Source organism: Rhopilema esculentum, chromosome 5 (genome assembly GCF_057945365.1).
Source record: "Rhopilema esculentum isolate cy_ngs chromosome 5, ASM5794536v1, whole genome shotgun sequence".
NCBI lineage: Eukaryota > Metazoa > Cnidaria > Scyphozoa > Rhizostomeae > Rhizostomatidae > Rhopilema > Rhopilema esculentum.
Genome location: NC_142819.1, coordinates 11545552 through 11568882, shown reverse-complemented (window position 1 = coordinate 11568882; position 23331 = coordinate 11545552). Strand labels below are relative to the sequence as shown.

Genomic DNA, 23331 nt, shown 5'->3' with positions numbered 1-23331 from the left:
CGAGATGAAGGTACAGCTTATCTCGAGAAGTCACCTTCCAAGCTTCCGTTACAGCTAAGACAGCGGGATATTGACCAGCTTTTAGCTTCTCTATTAAACTTAAAGCGGTGATACTAGCAGTATAATCACATGCTTTTGATGGATTATGGTAAAGTGGGGTCGGACATAGAGCTTGTATTGTTCATTTAGCTTATGCCTAGGTAGATATTTTGACAGGAATCTTAGCATACCATGCCTTGTCTTCTTTTTGAGATGGCAGATTTTATATGAGCAGAGAAAGATAAGGTCGCATTCACCATGATTCCAAGATGTTTATGTTTATCAGCTTTTATTACTTGTACGTTGAGGATTGCCAGAAGCTACATTTTGGCTAATTCTTTGGAGTGAAAGTGTAATCAAAATTGGCTGTGACAAAAGCTCTCACTTGCTTTTAATTTCAATTTTCTGTTATCCTTTACTTTGTTTCTTGCTTCGTTATTTGCATTTGGAGATTACTTTAACACAATATTGAATATTTTCTGTGCAAAAATTGTCGTTTTCTTTGTATTTTTGTGGCTTTCAACATGCGGCCAAAATTCAGCCAACTTTTGCTTTTTCGTCAAAATCAATTTTCGACGGCCAACAGCTTTGAAAAATGGCCAGATTGGAGGAATTTGGCCGTCAAAATGAACGAATGGCAACCCTATGTACGTTGTCAAACGTGTGTTAATGGGTGGTTAATATCAGATTTTTCGTTTGAGAAAGTTAATTCAACTGGTTGTTTCTGTGGATCCGAACTGAATGACATCTTCCAATCATCAGCCCACCTTCTCACCAGGTCTAGATCGTGGTTCAGGTCATTGGAAGCTTTATTTTGGTCTTGATCTGTTGTGAACAGCGATGTATCATCTGCAAAGAGTTTTACTTTCCAATTGTGCTGAATATTGATAGCTAAAGACCTTTCAGCTTGAAATATCGATTGAGTACATCATCCGAAGATCTATTTTTTTTCTTTTCTTTCATCCCTGCTATTGATTTTCTTTTTTTCTTCTGTTTTGGTCTTCTCCTTTGACCATCTTCTGGTCTTTTATTTTATCCACTATTGTGTTCTTATCTTTTATCAACTATTTTGTTCTTTTCTTTTATCATTCTTATTGATTTCCCTTTTCCTCCTGTTTTGGTCTATTTCTTTAACCGTATTTTGGTCTTTTCTTTTATCCACTATTTTTGTTCTTCTCTTTTATCCACTATTTTCTTCTTTTCTTTTATCCTTCCTATTGATTTTCTCTTTTTCTCCTGTTTTGGTCTATTTCTTTAACCGTATTTTGGTCTGTTCTTTTATCCACTAATTTTGTTCTTCTCTTTTATCCACTATTTATTTCTTTTCTTCCATCCTTCCTATTGATTTTCTTTTTTTTCTTCTGTTTTGGTCTTCTTCTTTGACCATCTTCTGGTCTTTTCCTATATCCACTATTGTGTTCTTCTCTTTTATCAACTATTTTGTTCTTTTCTTTTATCGTTCCTATTGATTTTCTCTTTTTCTCCTGTTTTGGTATACTTCTTTAACCGTATTTTGGTCTTTTCTTTTATCCACTATTTTTGTTCTTCTCTTTTATCCACTATTTATTTCTTTTCTTTCATCCTTCCTATTGATTTTCTTTTTTTCTTCTGTTTTGGTCTTCTCCTTTGACCATCTTCTGGTCTTTTTTTTTATTCACTATTGTGTTCTTCTCTTTTATCAACTATTTTGTTCTTTTCTTTTATCCTTCCTATTGATTTTCTCTTTTACTCCTGTTTTGGTCTACTTCTTTAACCGTATTTTGGTCTTTTCTTTTATCCATTATTTTTGCTCTTCTCTTTTATCCACTATTTTCTTCTTTTCTTTCATCCTTCCTTTTGATTTTTTCTTTTTCTCCTGTTTTGGTCTTCTCCTTTGACCATCTTCTGGTCTTTTCTTTTATCCACTATTGTGTTCTTCTCTTTTATCAACTATTTGGTTCTTTTCTTTTATCCTTCCTATTGATTTTCTCTTTTTCTCCTGTTTTGGTCTTCTCCTTTGACCATCTTCTGGTCTTTTCTTTTATCTACTATTGTGTTCTTCTCTTTTATCAACTATTTTGTTCTTTTCTTTTATCCTTCCTATTGATTTTCTCTTTTTCTCCTGTTTTGGTCTATTTCTTTAACCGTATTTTGGTCTGTTCTTTTATCCACTATTTTTGTTCTTCTCTTTTATCCACTATTTATTTCTTTTCTTCCATCCTTCCTATTGATTTTCTTTTTTTTCTTCTGTTTTGGTCTACTTCTTTAACCGTGTTTTGGTCTTTTCTTTTATCCACTATTTTTGCTCTTCTCTTTTATCCACTATTTCTTCTTTTCTTTCATCTTTCCTTTTGATTTTTTCTTTTTCTCCTGTTTTGGTCTTCTCCTTTGACCATCTTCTGGTCTTTTCTTTTATCTACTATTGTGTTCTTCTCTTTTATCAACTATTTTGTTCTTTTCTTTTATCCTTCCTATTGATTTTCTCTTTTTCTCCTGTTTTGGTCTATTTCTTTAACCGTATTTTGGTCTTTTCTTTTATCCACTATTTTTGTTCTTCTCTTTTATCCACTATTTTGTTCTTTTCTTTCATCCTTCCTATTGATTTTCTCTTTTCTCCTGTTTTGGTCTTCTCCTTTGACCATCTTCTGGTCTTTTCTTTTATCCACTATTGTGTTCTTCTCTTTTATCAACTATTTTGTTCTTTTCTTTTATCCTTCCTATTGATTTTCTCTTTTTCTCCTGTTTTGGTCTATTTCTTTAACCGTATTTTGGTCTGTTCTTTTATCCACTATTTTTGTTCTTCTCTTTTATCCTCTATTTATTTCTTTTTTTCCATCCTTCCTATTGATTTTCTTTTTTTTCTTCTGTTTTGGTCTTCTTCTTTGACCATCTTCTGGTCTTTTCTTTTATCCACTATTGTGCTCTTCTCTTTTATCAACTATTTTGTTCTATTCTTTCATCCTTCCTATTGATTTTCTTTTTTTTCTGTTTTGGTCTTCTCCTTTGACCATCTTCTGGTCTTTTCTTTTATCCACTATTGTTTTCTTCTCTTTTATCAACTATTTTGTTCTTTTCTTTCATCCTTCCTATTGATTTTCTCTTTTTCTCCTGTTTTGGTCTTCTCCTTTGACCATCGTCTGGTCTTTTCTTATATCCACTATTGTGTTCTTCTCTTTTATCAACTATTTTGTTCTTTTCTTTTATTGTTCCTATTGATTTTCTCTTTTTCTCCTGTTTTGGTCTACTTCTTTAACCGTATTTTGGTCTTTTCTTTTATCCACTATTTTGTTCTTCTCTTTTATCCACTATTATCTTCTTTTCTTTCATTCTTCCTATTGATTTTCTCTTTTTCTCCTGTTTTGGTCTACTTCTTTAACGGTATTTTGTTCTTCTCTTTTATCCACTATTTTCTTCTATTCTTTCATCCTTCCTATTGATTTTCTTTTTTTTCTTCTGTTTTGGTCTTCTCCTTTGACCATCTTCTGGTCTTTTGTTTTATTCACTATTGTGTTCTTCTCTTTTATCAACTATTTTGTTCTTTTCTTTTATCCTTCCTATTGATTTTCTTTTTTCTTCTGTTTTGGTCTTCTCCTTTGACCATCTTCTGGTCTTTTCTTTTATCCACTATTGTGTTCTTCTCTTTTATCAACTATTTTGTTCTTTTCTTTTATCCTTCCTTTTGATTTTTTCTTTTTCTTCTGTTTTGGTCTTCTCCTTTGACCATCTTCTGGTCTTTTCTTTTATCCACCATTGTGTTCTTCTCTTTTATCAACCATTTTGTTCTTTTCTTTTATCGTTCCTATTGATTTTCTCTTTTTCTCCTGTTTTGTATACTTCTTTAACCGTACTTTGTTCTTTTCTTTTATCCACTCTTTTTCCGTTCTTTTTTACTTGGTCTATCGTTCTTTTCTTTCCTTAGTTCATTTAGTGTTTTCTTTTATCCTATCTTTTGATTTCTACTTTTCTTCTGTTCTTTTGTCCTTCTTTGCCCTCTGCTATCTTGTTCTTCCTTTTTCTTCTCTTTTCTCTTTTGATTGCATTTGTGGTATTCTTTTGATCTGCTCCTTTGGTCTTCACTTTATCGACTATGATTGTTTTCTGTTAAATCCAGGCTTTATTTCTTTTACAATTTTTGAGCATACAAACTACTTTTTTCGAATAGCAATCACGTCAGTTCATTTATTTTATTCCTGTAAGAAACGTTTGCGAACTTCTTTTGTGTGTCCTTTTTATGTTTTAATGTGTACGGAATAAAAAGGCGACGGGAGTAGGTCTGTTTGCCACAAAGTGGATAAATGGTAAGAAACAGGAACACCGCAATGCGCCCGAGAATAAAGGGCAACGAATATTACAAATTAATTATAAATCGCATACTGACAGTTTGCCGCGGTGTGCATGGCTTCCTCGAAGCTACGTTTTTATGTAAAGCATTTTCTCTGAAGAATATTATGAGTATTTATCATGTTTCTTTTGGCAAATGAAATTTTTGTCTAACTGTTTGCATGACGCTTTTTCTAATAATTCCGATTGGAACGTAAAAGTAATGGGCAAACATGTATTATATTTCCTGAGATTGTTTAGCTCTAAAATCAGGAACAGATTGGAACGATACCAAGCTGGGCTTTAGCTATGTACTTCAATAGATAAACATTTTTTAATCAAACTCTTAGGTAACGAAATGTCTGATGTTGATGGAATTATTTCTGACCTGAAGTACCGGATTCCATTGGTGAGCATGATCGCTTCTATTTGCGACAAATTTGGCGATAGTGTCTTGCAGAACCCTAAACATATCATGTCCTTCATCAAGACATGTATGGCGTGTTGCTTAGCGGCAGATTGTGCAGGTGATTTTGCAGAAATCGACAACCAAACTGGGTTTAAAAACGAGACGTTAGAGATGGCCATTATGATTCTTTCGTTTATCGTGAACATCGCGAAAGAGGTAAGAGTCATATCCACTTTTACACTTCAAATTGAATCAATCAATCAATATTTACTTTCACGAGATACCTTTCGGCAAAGAAAATAACTATTTACAAAAAAAACCAATAAAAAAAGAACTATTTGCATATTGCTGCTCTACCAAGGGGTCGTGTTTGGGTCCTTTGGAAGGTTCGAAAGATACTCTCTAAAACCTGTTTTAAAACGAGCGATGGATTCTTTTTCTCGAATGTTGTTAGGGATATCATTCCAGTTTTTGACACCAGAGAAATAGAAAACCTCGCTTTGCATACTCTAACCTAACTTTGGGAATTTGCAGGTCTCTACGGTTTCTGGTTCTATACTCTGAAATCATGGATCTTTCAGTGAATTTATCGCGAAGATTTTCTGGACAGAGGTCATGCAAGATTCTATATGTCATGACTCCTTGGTCAAAGGAGATCAAGGACTTTACAGTGAGCCATTTGCATGCCCATCCGTCCTTATACTTGGCATTCGCTATTAGCCTTTTTGCCCTTACCTGTAAACGTTGCAGTTGGGATAGTTTGGTGTTGGAGAGATCACTCCAAACAATGTTGCCATAGCGAAGATGGCTTTCAAGAGAGTTTTGTAAACTTGATCAAGTTTCCTTTGCGGAAGGATGTTGTTCAACTTTCTTAAGGAGCTCAAGCCCCCTTCCAGCTTGTTTTTAATAGTTTTGTACTGGTCTCTCCAATTAAGGTTTTCATCGATGTCCATCCCCAGGTATTTTGCTTTGTCAACCCTTCTTGATAACTTCATTATCGAGGACAAGGTCTGGCAAATCATTACCTACTTTGTTTAGTTGTCGCCCATGGCCTATAACCATATACTCGTATTCACTTTTGCTGGTGTTCACAAATTCCTTTCTGCATAAGATATTCTCTTTTGCTCCTGCGACCGTTTATTATGCTACAATTCTTCCATCAATTTTTACCATAAATTTCTTTCATCAAAAATTGATTTCATTCTTTTTTGGCGTCTTCAGTACTTCAGCCCTATAATCCCATGATAATCTTATAAGAATGAATTTCAAAGTTTGTGCAAAGTGAAAGGCTACAGATTCGATTCTCGTCGATAATCGATTCAAAATCATCGATAGAATAAAGTAAATGTCCCTTCCTTATATAAGTTCTAGGTACATTCTAAATACGTACATTTTAAGCCTTCATTCCTGTGTAATTTTGTGTAATTTAAGGTTAATTGATATCTTCTGTCATCAGAAAGGTGAAGAAAGTTTTCAAGAACTTGAGGAGTTTGTTGATGTACTCTACGAGGTTGAAAGATCGTCAGCAACTGAGCCAATTCGACAGATGGCCAACGGATTGCGTGTTTCTATTATGACGCGTGGTGCAGTTGACAGCAGGCATCATAAACAGCATCATCAAAGCAAATTGCAGCACGATGAAGTGCCTCAGCATTCAGCATGTGGTGAGACGTTTTGCCTGTACCATTTTGACTTCTCAAAGTGATGTGATCTTTGTCTTTGTTTCAGTCATTTTCTAAAGCGTAATCTAACCATGGGCTCGAGCGTCCATTCACTCCTCGAATTTCTACATCCATTGTCTGCTAACAAAAGAATAAGGCCTTCTTAAAAGTTCAGTTTTAGACGGTTGGGTATTCCTGCAAGGGTATCAAATGTAATATGTTTCTTGGCAAAAGAAGGTACTGTTTTTAATAGAATCACTTTCTAATGATATTTAAATACTTGTCCCAACAGCAATATTAATCAACATCGACTCTTAAAGGCATTGAGTCATGATAAATAGACTGGGTATACCCAAATTGCCAAAATCCGCTGAGTCATGATTTCCATGACTGCGATGCTATTGGTTGACCTTGAACTGGTCACATAAACTCACCTTGTACTGATTAAAATTACAGTTTCCATCAATAGCAAGTTGTCAACAACAGATGCCAATATCACATGAAACAGCAGCGATCACGCCGAAACCAAATGACCCCCTATTGAGAAAGCCTATTTACCATGACTCAATGCCTTTAACTATGTGGTTTAGCATATGTATGTGAATTTCTCTAATATGCCAGACAGGTTTTGTATTGTGTGTGTCTGTGCAGCATCATTGTAGAGTGCGTCCCCTGATAATAGAAGTATGGAGACAAAAGGTTTATTTGCAGAACAAATGTGCAACTGCTAATACGGAACTACAATCAGCCGTCAACGAGCACAACAGCCATAACTGACACTGACCTCCATTCGACTAACAAAATTGTTTAATCTTGTGGACCCTAATGGCCTACAAAGGTGAAAAGAAGGGTTTTCATTTTTGTTCTTATGTTTAGAGCAAGTTCGTATGACTGAGGACTATGATGTGGCAATGAAGGAGCTTTCAGACCCCCTTTTACCAACACGAGGTCATGCAATATTGCACCTATCATCCTTGCTCGAGCGGGGTGATGCCAAGACCTTGGGAAACGCAGAAGAACTACTGCCTATTTTCCTGGAGAACTTATCGCACGAAGATACGTTTATTTACTTAGCCTCTGTACGAGCTATAGCCTCACTGTCAAAGAGTCGACACCGTATTGTTATTCCTCATCTTGCCAAAGAATTTGCCATGTTTCCTGACAAATGCAATGAAACATCCAAGAATGAACAGTTTGCAAGTAAAGATTTATTGAAGATTTTACGTGTTTTGTGTACTTTTAAAAGTTCTTTCGTGCTTCCAGTTAGATTTTCTCATACACATTATTTTCTATCAGAGATGATGCAATGAAGACCTTTGACATATTATGCTACAATATTAAGACAAAATGTAAAACTGTGATTCATTAAACCGACTGTTGAAATCAGACACATGGTAAAACGTATACCCGTTTGCAATGCTGGCCAGTGTTCCAGCTTAGTAATTCACGTCATCTTTACAGAATGGTCTGATTTGCACAACCCATTTCCTAGAATCTTTCCTTTTTTTCTATTCGCAATCTCTTTGTTTAAATTGGTATGAGAAACATAAAAGAAGGTTGAATATTCCCTTAAGATGCCTCTTTTGTTTATTAATTCTTTGATACGTTTCAGATGGAGGTAGTAAAGCTCGATTTCGGTATTCTCCTGAAGACAGGCTAAAGATTGGCGAGGCCCTGATGAAGGCGATGGTATCTTGTGGTCCTTTCATAGCTGTTTACTCGCAACAGGTCCTAGCTTCACTTTTGACTGGTGTCAAAGATGAAGATAACGATGTTCGAGCTAGCAGTTTGTCCAATGCTGGGGATTTGTGTAAACTGTTAAGATTTGCCGTTCACCCCGTTATACATGAGGTGAGGAAGGTGACCATTTGCAGGGCACTTTATCAAGGTCTACAGCGATAATAATATTCCTCTTTGTATCTAGTGCAACATATGTTGCTAGCCTACAATCACGATTTTAGAACGAGCCGCTTTGGTGCAGCTGGGATCGCCTGTTACCATGGGACAGATGTATCATGGGTAGCTTTCTTTTACGGCTATTAATGAGTCTTTTATAAGAAACTAACGAGTTTAAACATATTCTGACGTATTTTATTAAATGATGTTAGGTCGCTATTTAGTGTTGAAATTGGTTTTCAAATTTTTTCTCTTTGGCTATTCATGCTTCTTTAAATCATGTTTTCCTCATTTCCCCCTGTTTACGTTTGTGTTTAGATGTTTCATTAATTGGGAGTTGCATGTAAGAAACCTCTTTCTGTTCTTTTTTAGCTTATGAACTGTATCTCATCTGTGTTGCGGTTTGAAAAAGACGTTAAAGTGAGGCGAGCAGCGGTGCGTGTTTTGAAACTTTTACTGGATGGCAGCGGCAAAGATATCTTTCAGGTACCTCTATTTGCAATTTGTCATAAATTGCAACGCTTAGCTCTAAATTTCCTGTTTTTATCTGTTACATTATCAACACCCATTCTTCCTGTAAAACTTTTTCTTTATTTACTTTTGCTCCACAGTTTTTTTAGTTGGCTCTGTTTGGAAAGCATAAAACAGGGAAAGGAGAGAAACTAAGAAATATGAGGTAAAGTTTCTTGGTTTTAGCCTTTGGTAAGAAAGATGAGCTGTGCAGTAGAGTTTGGGCAGTAAATTTAAAAAAATGTGAACAAGGGAAGAGTTTCTCGTATTTCGGATATATCTTAAGGACCAAGAATAATTTTGTTGATCACCTGGGAGCAATGTTCTTCGAATAATCTGTAAAAGATGGATAGGTCAGCAACACAAAACCAATGAGAAAGATTTCAATTTGAAGTTAGATTTTTTGTTGAAGCTCTAACGACGGTATCTGCTATTTCGAGATAAAGAGAGCTTAGATTAAAAACTTCCTTGGGCATAAGGGTCGATGACAAGACAACTTTTTGTGAGCTTCTAGCTTGTATCTTTGGAAAGGTACTTAAATGAAGGCCTCTCGCTTATACGAAACCAGGCACACCCCTTTACTATTGGAACTGCAAGGCATACTGCAACGGAATCACCTGGAATATTGTTCCATTTTGGAACACTGGAACAACAGCAATTGACTGCGGTTTGGAAAGAGGGCTTGCAAAGGAAAAGAAAGGAACTGAGGGCTTGCAAAGGAAATTGCTATCATTATTATTGAGCGATTCTCTCCAGTCCATTGATGTTCTTCTAGGTTATCTTTGTCGTGTCTCAGCTACTTCCTCCAGCTTAGAAACACAACACTTTCCGCAATTTGTGAGCTGTTCCAAGGATGGCCGACAACTGTGCGCTTCCAACGATGACAGGACAGGCTAACTTCCCATGCCAGGTCTTTTCGACCTTTGAGATTGTTCCAGTCACGATTGGTATCAATGTCGCTCTCGGTGCTCTTTTGAATTTTCGAATGCTAGGTCTTTCTCGTGATCGGTTTTAATAATGTTCTGGTCCGCTTGTGCAGCTATGTCAATTAATGTCGACTCCTGTGTTTCTTTCCGCACTAGAGTAATATCCGGTCGATTGTGCTGCAGCTTTCTATCTCTGCAGACAGTCATGTCCCAGCGTAACCGACAAAGGTTGGGGTTAGAGCGACTCCCAAGGGCCCCCCAAAGATTTTCAATAGACAGGCTTTTTTCCACGATTTGATGTGAAAAGGCATTAAGAAAGTCAATATTTCCCCGTTAACAGGTTGCACAATGCTTCTTTTCTTCAAAATCCCCGGCCAAACCAGCGCAACATTTCGTTGTTGTTGTGGCGGTTTGGCCACCCATGTTGGACGATGTTGGGTGATGTTGGACGATGTTGGGTGATGTTGGACGAAGTTTGACTTTGATCATAAATGTTGGATGTTGTTGGACGATGTTGGGATGGTTTGGCCACCCTGCCCAACAAAGTCACGTTCACGCAAGCGCGGTAAGGAAAGGCCTCCGCAATTTGATTTGTTACGTTTGGTTAGGAGGCTGTGATTGCGACTTATATAAGATAGAGGAAAAATTGGCTTAATGTAACGCGGCAGCTTCCGTCAAACAAAGAAGAAAATGAAAGAATGTGCTTTTGTTTGATTGTGTACTCAAATAACCCCCTTTCATGTCTTCTCTTTATCTATTTTCTACTCTTGCGTCGCTTAACAATGCTTTTTTCTCTACATCGCTATGAACCAAATTCCAAATACATCCGTTTTGTTTGTAATTAGGTTCCAACGCCATGCTCAATAAGTGAATGAGGTTAGGCCTTGTGGATGCTGTTGATGATAATTCGGCAAGTGTTGCGTTGGTTTGGTCACCCCTGTATCCAACAAGATCCAAAAATGCCAAAAAGTCAACAACAATGTTGGGATTTGTTGGACGAAATGTTGCACTGGTTTGGCCGGGGCTTAACTTGTTAAAAACCACCGCTGTATCCTAAATTCTGATGTTTTCCTTTCGATGAAATGGGAGTTCCGTTAGAATCACAGACACCGAGTAATCAAAGACCAGCACTTTCCGTCAAAACGAATATTAAAGTTTACTGCGTGAGGTCTATAAGTGTATAACAGCTGTTTCAAACTTCACAATCTTTTATAAATCATTTGGCTAAAATGTCTTCAAAAAAATTATTTCTGGAGCTTGCAAGAGAGCAGAAAAAAGCGTAAAATTGAAGCTGCTCATTCCAATACAAGGAAAATAACAACATTTTTTCACTCAACAAATCCAGAAGAAACAGAGAAGATATCTCAAACCCAGCTTCGACGACGTCAACTTCAGAACGTCCTGTTGAATTTATTGAAAGTACTGCTTCTGTCGAAGAAGGGGAGCATGGCGTCGAAGAAAATATGGAAGAAGAACGAAGGTCTAATTACACAATTAAATTCAAATATACAATTCAAATTCGATATAACTAAAAATTATCCTACTGATCAGGGTCATTATCCAAGTTCAATTAAGAATTCTGCACTTAAAAGGGAAATTCTCATGTACGGGTCTTGCAGACCAATGAGGCCTTATCAGTGTAAAGATTAATATGGGAAAATGATCTCAAACTTCAAGTTGAGTTAACCACCAATTTGTGAATAATATTCAAGTACCGAGAGGCTGCCTGTGCTATTCCATGGAATTCATGAAGCCCTTCTGTGAAGTATGCTGGGTTTTTGCTGATAGATCGAAGCAAATATTTGATCAAATGGCTTGGGTGAATGGTGTATCTGGCATGTGAAAACTGCAAATCACATTGAATCGTCGGCAGTCTATCTTAAATGGAAGTCCGGTAATGCTTTAGATGAGGCAAAAGAAAGAGAGCCACGCCGAAGCTCACGTTTTTGGGTCAAAGTGCTTGATCGTATTTTATCGACAATTCTTACCCTGACAACGTTGAACCTGACGTTAAGAGGACACAGAGAAGAAGCTTTCGAAGGCAATTGCAAGGGTGGAAACATTCTTGAATTCTTTGCTTTGCTAGAAGAATATGATAAAGTCCTTTCTGAAGTTTATTTGAGTGCGAAAATTCAAAACGAACTTATTGGACTTCTGTCGAAAACAGTCACTTCATCTCTTGTTCAAAAGATCAACAAGGCTCCATTCTGATCTTTGAATTTAGACTCTAATAGTGATATAACAGGAGTAGAACAGTTAAGCATTATGGTCCGTTGGGTCCAGGTAAAGGATGATAAATGTAACATTGTCGAGACCTTCCTTGCAGGGGCAGATCTAGACGTTCGCACCGTTCGCACATGCGACAGTCAAACTTTTAAAATTATACTAAGAATCGGTCTCGAGAGAGGTTTTTGCTGAACAACAACTTTTTCGCTTATTGGCAAATTTCTCATTTGTGTTTTGATACTATTTACTCGGGAATTATGCTTCAGTTATATTTGACAACTGAACACCGTGCAGGAGCAGGAAGATCCAAGGTCTGAATCATGCATGATTTAAACCTGGCCATAAACAGAAGCAAAATCTTAAACACAATCTCTAATTCTATCTTGATCTTGATTCAATCTGATTCAAATCTTGAAGCATCCTGACTAAAAAACAACAGGGTACCAATGTAGTTAGATTAGGGCATTTCGGTGCACAGTATGATTAGTAGCACGTTCGCACCGATTCGCACAGCTTTTGTTTTAGAATATTTAGCCAATCAAATTGCTAGATAGTGCGAACTTCGGTGCACAGTATGTTTTTTAGTAAGGTCGCACCACTGGGCTAAGATTAATCCGTTCTCGTTGCGTGTATTGTGCAGTTTTGAGCTTATTTATGCCTGGCATGGGCAAGCTTTTCACTGGAGAAAAGGAATTTTGTGTTATGGAGTCGGCTGGCTACATGTAAAACGAATACGTTAAACCTGGTAATTTGGAAGACAAAGGTCGCTAGATTTTCAGAGTAACATTCGACACTGGATGTTTTCAAGTTTCAATGTTCATTACCTCCTCCATGGATCGAGGGCCTACTAATGTCAATAAATGCACTGGACTGGGGTGATAATCAGTGGGCGATAACTGCGATTTGGCTCTGGCGAAGAAATAATGTTCAGGACGTTGGCAGAGAAAAATTTTCATTAGACAAAACTTTCAAAGTGAATCTTTTCAATGTGGATTTTCAGTTCTTTATCAGCTTTCAGATATTTCCGGGTAATGTTTACTTGCTTGGGTATTCCCCTGAATTCGAAGGGGTTTCTTGGGAGTAAAATACATGCTTGAATTTGAATTTGATCATTAGTGACTCTGTGGGGGCAGTACCGGAGAATGATGATTTCTTTTGGACATCGAGGAATGTTTTTAATTTTTTCGGTTCATCATTGAATAGATTGGACGAACCCAGGGTTGAAGTTTCTCAGGCTCTTTGACACTTAAGAAGTTCTTTATCAGTTCTTTACGAATGGCCCACGAGAGGCCCACCTTGTGTGTCACAAGGTGGGCCTCTCGTATTGATTCTGTTCGTGCTGTCCGTGATCCACATATTATGACAGTTTTAACTCGCATTACATTGACATCAAAGAACAAAAATGAGCGAGATGATGCAAAGTTACTCAAAGAAAAGATACGATTTCTACCGGCAGTCGGCACAACTTCTCGTGAATTGCAACCCCCAAAAACTGACTTAACTGTTGCATCTCGATTGATATGTTGCTCTATTTCAAAGCTTGTTGTGCTACGCGAGTCCTGGGACTCTGTTAAGCAAACTGCGTCTGCTTTAACTAGTGCTTGGCACACAGTAGTTAATTTAAAGCCAAGAAGTAGAAATAGAATGTCCGTTATTGGAGCATTTGAGGACAATATTTTCAATTCCCCACAATGAATATGCAAAATCAATGTGTTTCTTAAAACTGTTGATACTGCTTTGATGCATCCTATAGAAATTTTTTGTGGGCAAGATCTGGTTACTTCAACATTCAATATTTTATTTCCAAACCGTCTAGCAAGAGCCACCAACTGAAGACATCTCCAAAGCAACAAACAACTTACTGAGCCTGTATCCCAAAGACCTTACAAAGGACTTGGAATCAGAGGTACGGGCATTTGCAAACGAGTTTCGCGTGGAAATAAAAGAGAAATGGACAGCTGTAGACTTGGCTGATTTGATGTTGGAAAGTCGAGTCAGCTCTTCATTTCCACCAGTCTACAAAGCTCTTTTTCTTTTTGCGACAGTTCCTGTCACTATAGCTACCGCATAGGGATCTTTTTCGAAGCTCAAATTGATAAAAACATATTTGAGGTCAGCCACAGCTCGAGAAAGATTACTTGATGTATTGATGGGATAATTCTTGTAAAGTATTTGCACCATTATCTTTGAACCATATCTGGTTCGGGTGCTTTCCAATTCGGTAACCTTTGTAACAGCCTTTTTTTCTCGTCAATGATTCCAATCATGCCTTGTTGCTGTTACCCTTCCATTTTCTTCCTAAAGTCTTGCAGCCACTTTGCCTATTTGTTATGATCCAGCTTCTTGCTCCCTTGCTTGCTCCAGTTGAGGTGCTTGGCTCTTCTTTGGCTTTTCGCCACGGTCAACATTCTGGTAGAGTCGTTTCTGGTTGTTTCGAAACATGCTGTTTTGTTGGTATTCGCTTATTCGATCTCTCTACCCCTTAGTATTTGCTGCTATCGTCTGCTTAATGTCTTCTCTAGTTATTCCAGTCCGTCGTGGTGTGCTTTAAGGCGAATGCCTCAGTCCCCTACTATTCAATCTATGCTAGTTTTATGAGTGAGATTTTTAAGGCAAGAAATGTGCATTATGATTTGCGAAATAAACATACTCCAGGACAATTTCTTAGCATTCATTCCAAAAGCCAGGACAATTTCTCATGGTATAGAAACTGTGAGATATTTAGGTCAAAAGCTGTGGCAAACACTACCTCACAGTATTAGAGTGTCCCAATCATTAGCAATATTTGAAAAAAATTAAGAGCACACCCTGTAGAATGTGACTGTGTAATATGTAAAACATTTATTGCTAGGTTAGGTTTTATTTAGAATATTATACCTTAAACTTTTTTTAACATTGTACCATATATTCATCTTGTTCTAATTATTTATAGATAGTTTAATTATCTTTTTTATAGCTAATAGACTTTCATCTAGTGTGCCAACTTTAAACAAATTATTTATTATTATTTATTATTATTATTATATGCTTAAACACATTCAAACAGTGCATGAAAGCTGAAAAATACAAGTTAAGTTTTTCTCCACATGATCAGAACGGCAGTATGTTTCAACCTTTCCATTGGTTTCAATTCGCAGACGATGCTGCCATTATCATCAGCAATGAGAAAGAATGGGTTATGGGACATGATCATACGTGTTGAGAAATGCATCACTTTTGGAATAAGAAAAATCCTCACGTTCTCTTCATTATCAACCTAAGCTTTTCATTGATATAAAAATCTATCCCGTCTGTCTCGAATGGAAACTCTTTCAAGTACCACGGTCGTCTTTTTACTGGGAAATGACAAACCAAAAACATAAATTTGACCTTTTATCGACACTGTTCAACATGCATAAACAAATCGATTCCCAGCCTCTTTATACAAAAAATAAGCTGCGTCTTTATCTCAACTTTGTTCTCTCTAAACTCTCTTGGAACCTTACTGTAGCACATCTTTCAAAGACGTGGGTTTGCAACGCCAACGGCTTGATCTCCAAATAAGTGCTTTCTTGAGTGGCATTATTCTTTCTAAAAACCAGTTTGGACTCCTTACTTTACCATCCGCCAAATTACTACAGTGTCAAATTGTTTTACGCAACCCATTGATATCTTCATCAAACGATAACATTCGTACTTTGTTTAAAATGCCAGCAGTAGCGCATAATACAAGAGAACTCAAAGGAACACAAAAGAAGCAATTAAAGGCTGTCCAGCAAGAACAGAAAGAGCGTCTGAGAAACATCCTGTCTTCCCAGGCATCTTTATTATCACATATTTTAGCCAGGATCTTCCACAAATAAACAAACTTTGGTTCAAGGTGCAAAGTAGCATGCTTCAGAATATTTTCAGTTTCGCAATAAGGTACCTAAACAATACTGTTGTCACACAGAAAAAGTGAAACCAGAGCCAAACCTTTCACTGCTCTTTCGGTTCTCTGCCAGAAACGCTCCTTCACATTGTTGCTAGCTGCAAAACATATCTAGAACAAGGCCGGCACACCTAGCGACATAACTCTATCTTTAAGTGCCACTGACATTTTGCAAGGGTTTTTTCTTGGGCAGTAAACATCATTGATTCTATATCTGTATAAAAAAAATTAAAAATAAGGGCCGTAAGTTCATTTTTGGGTGTTTGAGTCTTAGGAGATTTTTCGAAAAGGGTCTGGAGAGAGTGAAATATTCTCACGAAACCCCAACGGAGCCTAGAAAATGTCCAGCAACCTAAGGTCGGATAGGAATTTTCAGATTCAAAAATATTTAAGCCCCTCGTGCCAGCTCCATACTGGAGCTCTATAAAAGCCATCTCGAATGTCTGTTTCCACTTGATCCTCTTCCGTAAGACTGTTCAAAATCGATTGAAACTTGGTTGGAGTTGTTATAATTCTTGAACGTAGAGTGTATTTTGGGCCACAGGGCGGATGAAGACAATGGATTGCAACCGGCCCTGTGTCTTTTTATGAATTATACCCACGATCGATGCTATTTTTCCATCTTTCAAAAACTTCTGCGATTGGTTTCCGGGAATGTGACTGTTATCCAAACAGCAATTATCGTTTCATGCACCAGCATAACCATATTTGCCGTATTTAGGTTGTTTTTTTTGCTATGCCCGATCTTTGCCATCCTTCAGAACCATGCAAAAAACTGACCTTGCCGGTGCACGAACACAGCAGAATACTTCACAAATTTTTGAAATTCCTCTTTGGCCGCGTTTTTCTATTCGAACAATAACCAGTATTTTGGAGCTTGAAAAAATTATATTAACGAAAAGATATTCAGGAAATAATAACACCATTCTATTCAGCACTACCAACTCTTTATTAAAATGTAATAATTGGGTTTAATCAAGATTTTTTCATTTTTCATGTCAGTGGCACTTTAAACTTTCTAGCTACGTCTTTAAAAGCTGTTAATGAATCTACCATCTACGCTGATATACCTAGCTATATTTAACCATCAATCATAACTGGAGAAAACAATCCCCCAGATCTTCTCGTTAAGGCTAACAACAATAACCTCTACATCTTAGAGCTAACTGTTGGTTTCGAATCCAATCTTGACACAAATGCAACAAAGAGCACAGCAAGTATGCTCCTCTCTTATCTGACTTACAGCGGCAGTTCAAATGTGGCTCTTTTGTGAATTTTTCTATGACCTCTCTTGGCATCTTCTGCAATTCCTGTAACTCATTCTTCAAAATGTGTGACTCTGTCTTAATTAATCAGCAGCAAAACGGTATCTCATCTCTAGTCTTTCCATCATTGCCATCCGTACTACGTACTACATACTTTGTTGCAGAAATAAACCATGTACAAATGCAGAATTACATACTTTTTAATTTTGTTTGTTTTCTTCTCAGTTTTCCCATTTGCAGTTACGACTGGTAAAGTATTATCTTGTAAACTACCTATAACTTGTAAACTAGCCTAGTGCAAACAACCTATGTATTAGAGAGGTTTGTATTTGTGGTTCAATTGAATTGAAATGAAAAATTCTCATTATTCATTTGTTTTTTGTTGGCAATAATAAATTCGTGGTAGCTACAGCTAAAAGCTATGAGCTAATTACCGCCTGAAAATTTTAATTACAATTTCAACATTAAGATACCAAGTAATAATAAAATCCAATAATAAAACCTCAATTACTATCATGTTTTGAAATATAATGCAAACTGCATATTATTTCGCGATCTGGAAATACAACTTTTCCGTGCCAAAAATTTCCGGGCGATATCTTTGATTTTCTTTGGTAGAGAAGACCAAAGAGGGCATCCTCTTTTTTAAATATTTTCTTGTGCCATATATGGTGGTCTTTACTTTCGGTAACTGTAGATGATTCTTGTTTCTTAGAATACAGTCATTGTCGTTTTCAATGAAAAAATTTATTTCATGAAAGCTGGACTCAAACTGTTCTTGGTTTGAAATCTTCAATCATTAACAGTTGCAGATGGCGCGGATGAATAGTTAAATTGTTATCCTGTAGTTTGTGCAATTCTATACCACTATCTTTGCATACCGTTCGCGATGCTCTATCACGAATCCTATCTAATTTTATTTTGAAAGCCCCGTTGTGAATCATCCTTACAAGTGGGCAAAAACTGAATTTTGCTTTATATAAGAATTCATCCAATTCCCTAGTTTAATAGGATCCCTGAAATTTGATATGCGATAAAGTGCGTGGAGCATTTTGTTAGTCTTTTTCCAAAGGTCTTCGATGTGCTTTTAAAACTTAATTGTTTCTCAAAAGTTTGTGAATTCTCAAGTTTAGACTGTTTGATTATTCTCCTTTTTTCCAAATATCATTGAATGACATTTGTCACCATCTAGTTTTAGAGAATTTACAGAAAACCAATTTGCTACCACGTTACCATCTTCTTCTAAATGTCTTGTATCAAGATCCGAGCGACAGGCATAGATAATGTTGTATAATTATATAAGGCATAGATAGTATTGATCAGTATAATTACAGTTTTTAGTATTTCTGATGTAAAAGAAAATGTCCTTTATAAATGCATTTAACAGCAGAGGCCCTAACACTGATCCTTGAGGGACGCTGTCGGATATTGAAGAGTGAATGCAGATAGAACACCATTTTGTTGTCCGCCTCGTGTTCGACTCTAACTTAGATTCCGGGGGGCCTGGGTCTTACATATATGATAATAATTATAACCATAAAACATTACATCATTCCCCCTTTTTTTTGACAACATAAACATAACATAACGTGTTTGTTCTTTGAGTCCTGTTCTCTTTGCATAGTATTTAAAAATAAAAATAAAGAAATAAAATAAATTCTCCTCCTAGTCTGTTGCTACAACTGTTCCATATCTTTCAGGCATTCGCCTTTGTCTAAGAGGATATCTGTTTTCTCTGTTATTCTCTTCGACTGTTTCTGTTCTTTTGTGATTGTCATCATCAGACAAATCATCATCATCATCATCTTTCTTACTAAACTTTTTGAAAAAGCTAATTTTTCTAGTGACTTTCCTTCCATCTTGTCTTTCTGCTGTTACTCTGGAACCTTTACGATATATAGCTTTGTAAGTAGTGCTTTCAAAGTTTGCAGAAAACTTGTTCTTTTTATCTTGTTTTAACAAAACGTTATCACCAACTTTGATATCAGAAATCTTTGTGTGTCTTCTTTTGTCTGCATAGCTTTTCATCTTCTCTTTCCCTACTGCATCATTTCCTGAGCTTCTCTGTGTCTTTTAGATTTACTTGTCTTGATTGAACAAGGTAGTTTCCCTCTAATGACCCTATTGTATAACAGTTCTGAAGGTGCAATCTTTGTGGTTGCATGTGGGGTGGATCTATAACTCAATAAAAATCTTTGAAGTTCTTGTCTCCAATTTCTATTTTCTATACATGCAGCTCTAATTGTTTTTCCTAGAGGTTGGTTAAATCTCTCTACCTCTGAGTTCCCTTGGGGCCATAATGGTGTAGAAAGGTCAAACTTTATTCCTAGAGTCATCAAGTATCTTTCAAAATCATCACCATTAAATGGTGGACCATTGTCTGTAACTATTTCTTCAGGAAGTCCATGCATTGCAAAAACTTGATCTAGTTTTGGAATAATGGTTGAAGCAGCAGTATATTTTACAATTTCTGTTATAGGGAATCTAGAATAAGCATCTACAATAACAAGTACATACTCACTACTTTGAAGTGGTCCATAAAAATCAATATGCAGTTTTTTCCAAGGTCCAGATGGCATAGGTCTCATTCGCAATGGTTCTGGTGCTTTTTATGTTCCTACTGCTTGACAAGGTAAACAGCTATTAATCTCTTCTGTTACCAATTTTTCAATAAATGGAAACCAAACTTTTTCTCTGATCAGGGCTTTAGTCTTAGCAAGGCCCTGGTGACCCTCGTGAGCTAGTTTTACTGATCTTTTCCATAATGATTTAGGCATGACAATTTGGATTACCCCGCAAAATAATTCCATTTGCATGATTAATTGTCAATGAATCTTTGGCTAACTTGTAAGGTACTAAAAACTGGTTACTCCAATCTCCTGTTTTAATTGCTTTTATGACTGCTTGGAGTGTCCCATCCTTTTCTGTCTCTCTTTGTACTTCTTCTATGGTCATGGCTTTTGGTATCGCATTTATTGTTATATATCTCACATACTCATCTGCCATGTTTTCTTTGACACTGACTGTTGTAGGATGTCTTGACATGAAGTCAGCCGGATTATCTTTTCCAGGCTTGTAAATAACTTTGAAACAATATTGCTGTAAGCGGAGCACCCATCTTTCAATGCGTAATGATGGTTTTGATTTAGGGTTCCCATAAATCACCTCCAAAGGCTTGTGATCTGTTATCAGGTTGAAACTTTTTCCATAAAGATACATATGAAAATGCTCAGTACCCCACACAATACTAAGTGCTTCTTTCTCAGTTTGTGAGTATCGACGCTCCACAGGGGTAAGTGCTCTACTGGCATATGCAATCACTTTTTGAGGCTCATCTTTGTTTGATTGTGCAAGAATTGCAGAAATACCAATGGGACTGGCATCTACAATCAGGTATGTTTCTTTTTCAATATCAAAATATGTCATAACTGGACTGTCTGTCAGAACATCTTTGAGTTTCTTAAATGCTTGTGAGTGTTCTTTCTCCCATTTGAATACAATGTTTTTGTGAGTTAATCTTCTCAGTGGTTCTGTTATATCTGCAAAATTTGGTATGAACTTTGCACTCAAATTTGCCATTCCTAATAAACTTCTCACTTCTGATGCATTGTTTGGTATAGGAGCATCTACTAAATCTGCAATCTTCTTTTGATCTGGTTTGACACCATCTTCTGAAAATACCATACCAAAGAATGAAAGTTCTGGTTGTAAAAATTTACATTTTTCTCTGTTTACTGTGAGCTTTCTTGCCTTTAATCTTGCAAGACATTCATTCAATGCTTTATCATGCTCTGCTCTGGTTTTGCCAAAAATGATAATATCATCTGCTAAGTTTCTGACATTATCTATACCCTTTAAAGCTTCTTGTAATGTATGTTGAAATAACTCAGCAGCTGCATTAGTGCCATAGTTCAATCTTTTGTATTGGAATAAACCAATGTGCATGCTGAACGTAGTGATATATCTGCTATCTTTGTGCAATTCTAATTGATGGTATGCTTGGCTAAGGTCAATCTTTGAAAAGAATTTGGCTCCATTTAATTGTACCATAATTTCGTCAACTGTGGGCATGACATGCCTAACTCTTTTTATGGCTGTGTTTTCTGAACGCATATCAACACAAATCCGAATTGACTTATTGTCCTTCTTTGGTACTGCAACTATCTGGGATATCCAAGGGGTTGCTTGCCCCTCTGGCACTCTCTCTATTATTCCTTGTGCTTCCAGACTTAACAATTATTCTTCTACTTGCTTTCTGATGTGGAATGGTATGCGTCTGGTATTTTGAACAACTGGAGTTACATTTTCATCAATGTTCAATTTAATTTGAACTCCATCTAACTTTCCTATTCCTCTAAAAATTTCTTTATTTGCAAGTAAAGCAGCATCAACTGATTTATCATGGGTAGATCTGATAGGAATCCATGAGCAGGTGGAAGCAATTTGTGGTTTCACATTTTTATTTTTCACTTTTGAAACCATTGGATTTATATGAAATGTAACAAGACCAAGTTCTTGGGATGTCTCTGAACCTAATAGTGAACCAGAGTTCCCTTCTGTGACATAAAATGTGGCTACAGTAATGCGCTTTTTGGTCTCCACAGTGGCTTGGAATTTTCCTAACAATTTTACAGGGCTGTTGCTGTTGTATGGGTACACTTTTACTGTTGTTTTCTCTAATTTAGGATCTGATGGTATCTGACTAAATGTTTCTTCATCAAGAATATTTACTGAGGCTCCTGTGTCCACAAGTAAATCACATTTGTAATCACTGATTTTGGCAGTAACAGTGTTATCAGGTTTTTTCTTCTGTTTCACAGCATAAAGGTAATCAAAATCTGAAACAGGATCACTTTGTGCTTTATCCACTGATTTTGTTGTAATTGGCCTAACATGTCTTTTGAAAGGCTGTGTTTTCCTTGGCACTTGTTGAGTTTTGCTCATACAATACTTTGCAAAGTGGTTCTTTTTCCCACATTTATGATATATCTTACCAGCAGCTGGACAGGTCTGGTTTTTATGAGGGTAAGATCCTCCACACTGATGACATTTCTTTGTTTGTACATGTCCTTTCTTGTGCTGACTTTTTATTACACGATGCACTTCTTGCTTTATTTCAGTGTTACCTTCAATGCTACTTGCTTGCTGTGTACTTGTTTCATCTCTTTGGCCATCTAATAACATTTCTTTCAATGTGTATTTTGGATCTCGTAAAGCTTTCTTTCATAAACTATTTGATGATCCACTTGTGACAATTTGTAACAATATTTCGAACTCTTTTCTATCCCCAAAGTCACAACGTGATGCTAAGTTCTGTAATCGAACATGGAATGAACCTAAAGTCTCATTTGGCTCTTGTTTGGCCTGGCGAAATAAATATGTTTCATGAAGCAAGTTCTTCTGTGGCTCAAAATGTCCCGTGAGCTTTTCTAACGCTGTTTGAAATGATTGTTTATTTTCACTCTTACTTTTCTATTTGATAGATAGCTCTGGATGAGCTGCAGGGAACTAAGACTAAGTCCATATGCATGTATTTTTGTAATTAAAAGGTCCTGGTTTATACTTTCAAGAGCTTTTGACAGATCAAAAAATATTGCCCCTGCAACCTTTATCAACGCTATTCTAACAATTTTGTAGAAGGTTGAGTAAGACATGCCGTGTATTGTAATTCTGCCTAAACCCTCCTAAAGCCTGGTTCCCACTTGGTCGTTTGTGTCGTTTGAGTCGTCAGAGTCATTCCTGAAAGACACAAACGACCCAAAGAACACATTGTTTTCCACTTGGTCGTTTGAGTCTTTTGAGTCGTTCGTTGTTGATGCTGTTCATTGCTTGCACTATGCATCGCTCATTTAATTTTGGCAGCATGCGTGGAAGGAACGATGATAGCATTTGATAAACAACAACTGATGTTGCAAAGTCAACTATTACTACCTCTGGTGACTTTGTACAGACGACGATGTTAGATCATTAAATTTCAGTCTCAATAACTTTTGCCTTAGCGGGAAAGATATTTTAAATGCACCTTTATCTTGTCTCTGTTTGTCTTGTCTTATAATTACTGTGAACTTCCTTGGCACCCGTAGATTAGGACAAGGATTGGAATAAAGTTACTACCTGAGGCGGCACCTGCTGCCGCCGCCGAAGGGGAACTTTTTTTATAATTTGATGCTTTAAAATCGCCGGAAATTAC

At 36.7% G+C, this 23331-nt stretch overlaps 1 protein-coding gene and 1 long non-coding RNA gene across 2 annotated transcripts in view; one reads left to right on the top strand and one right to left on the bottom strand.

The window, feature by feature from the left end:
* The window catches only part of LOC135689593 (transport and Golgi organization protein 6 homolog), a 51414-nt gene that overhangs the window by 23128 nt on the left and 4955 nt on the right, over positions 1–23331 (top strand). The window contains exons 7-11 of the mRNA XM_089116263.1: positions 4689–4963; positions 6204–6411; positions 7285–7608; positions 8021–8259; positions 8677–8790. Coding sequence (XP_088972389.1) covers positions 4689–4963; positions 6204–6411; positions 7285–7608; positions 8021–8259; positions 8677–8790 — 1160 coding nt within the window. The remainder of the gene's footprint in view (positions 1–4688; positions 4964–6203; positions 6412–7284; positions 7609–8020; positions 8260–8676; positions 8791–23331) is intronic.
* LOC148960281 (uncharacterized) lies at positions 659–4694 on the bottom strand. Its single transcript, XR_016145347.1, has 2 exons — positions 3396–4694; positions 659–3323 (listed from the first exon to the last, which is right to left on the bottom strand). It is a non-coding gene; the product is annotated as an uncharacterized LOC148960281 (long non-coding RNA).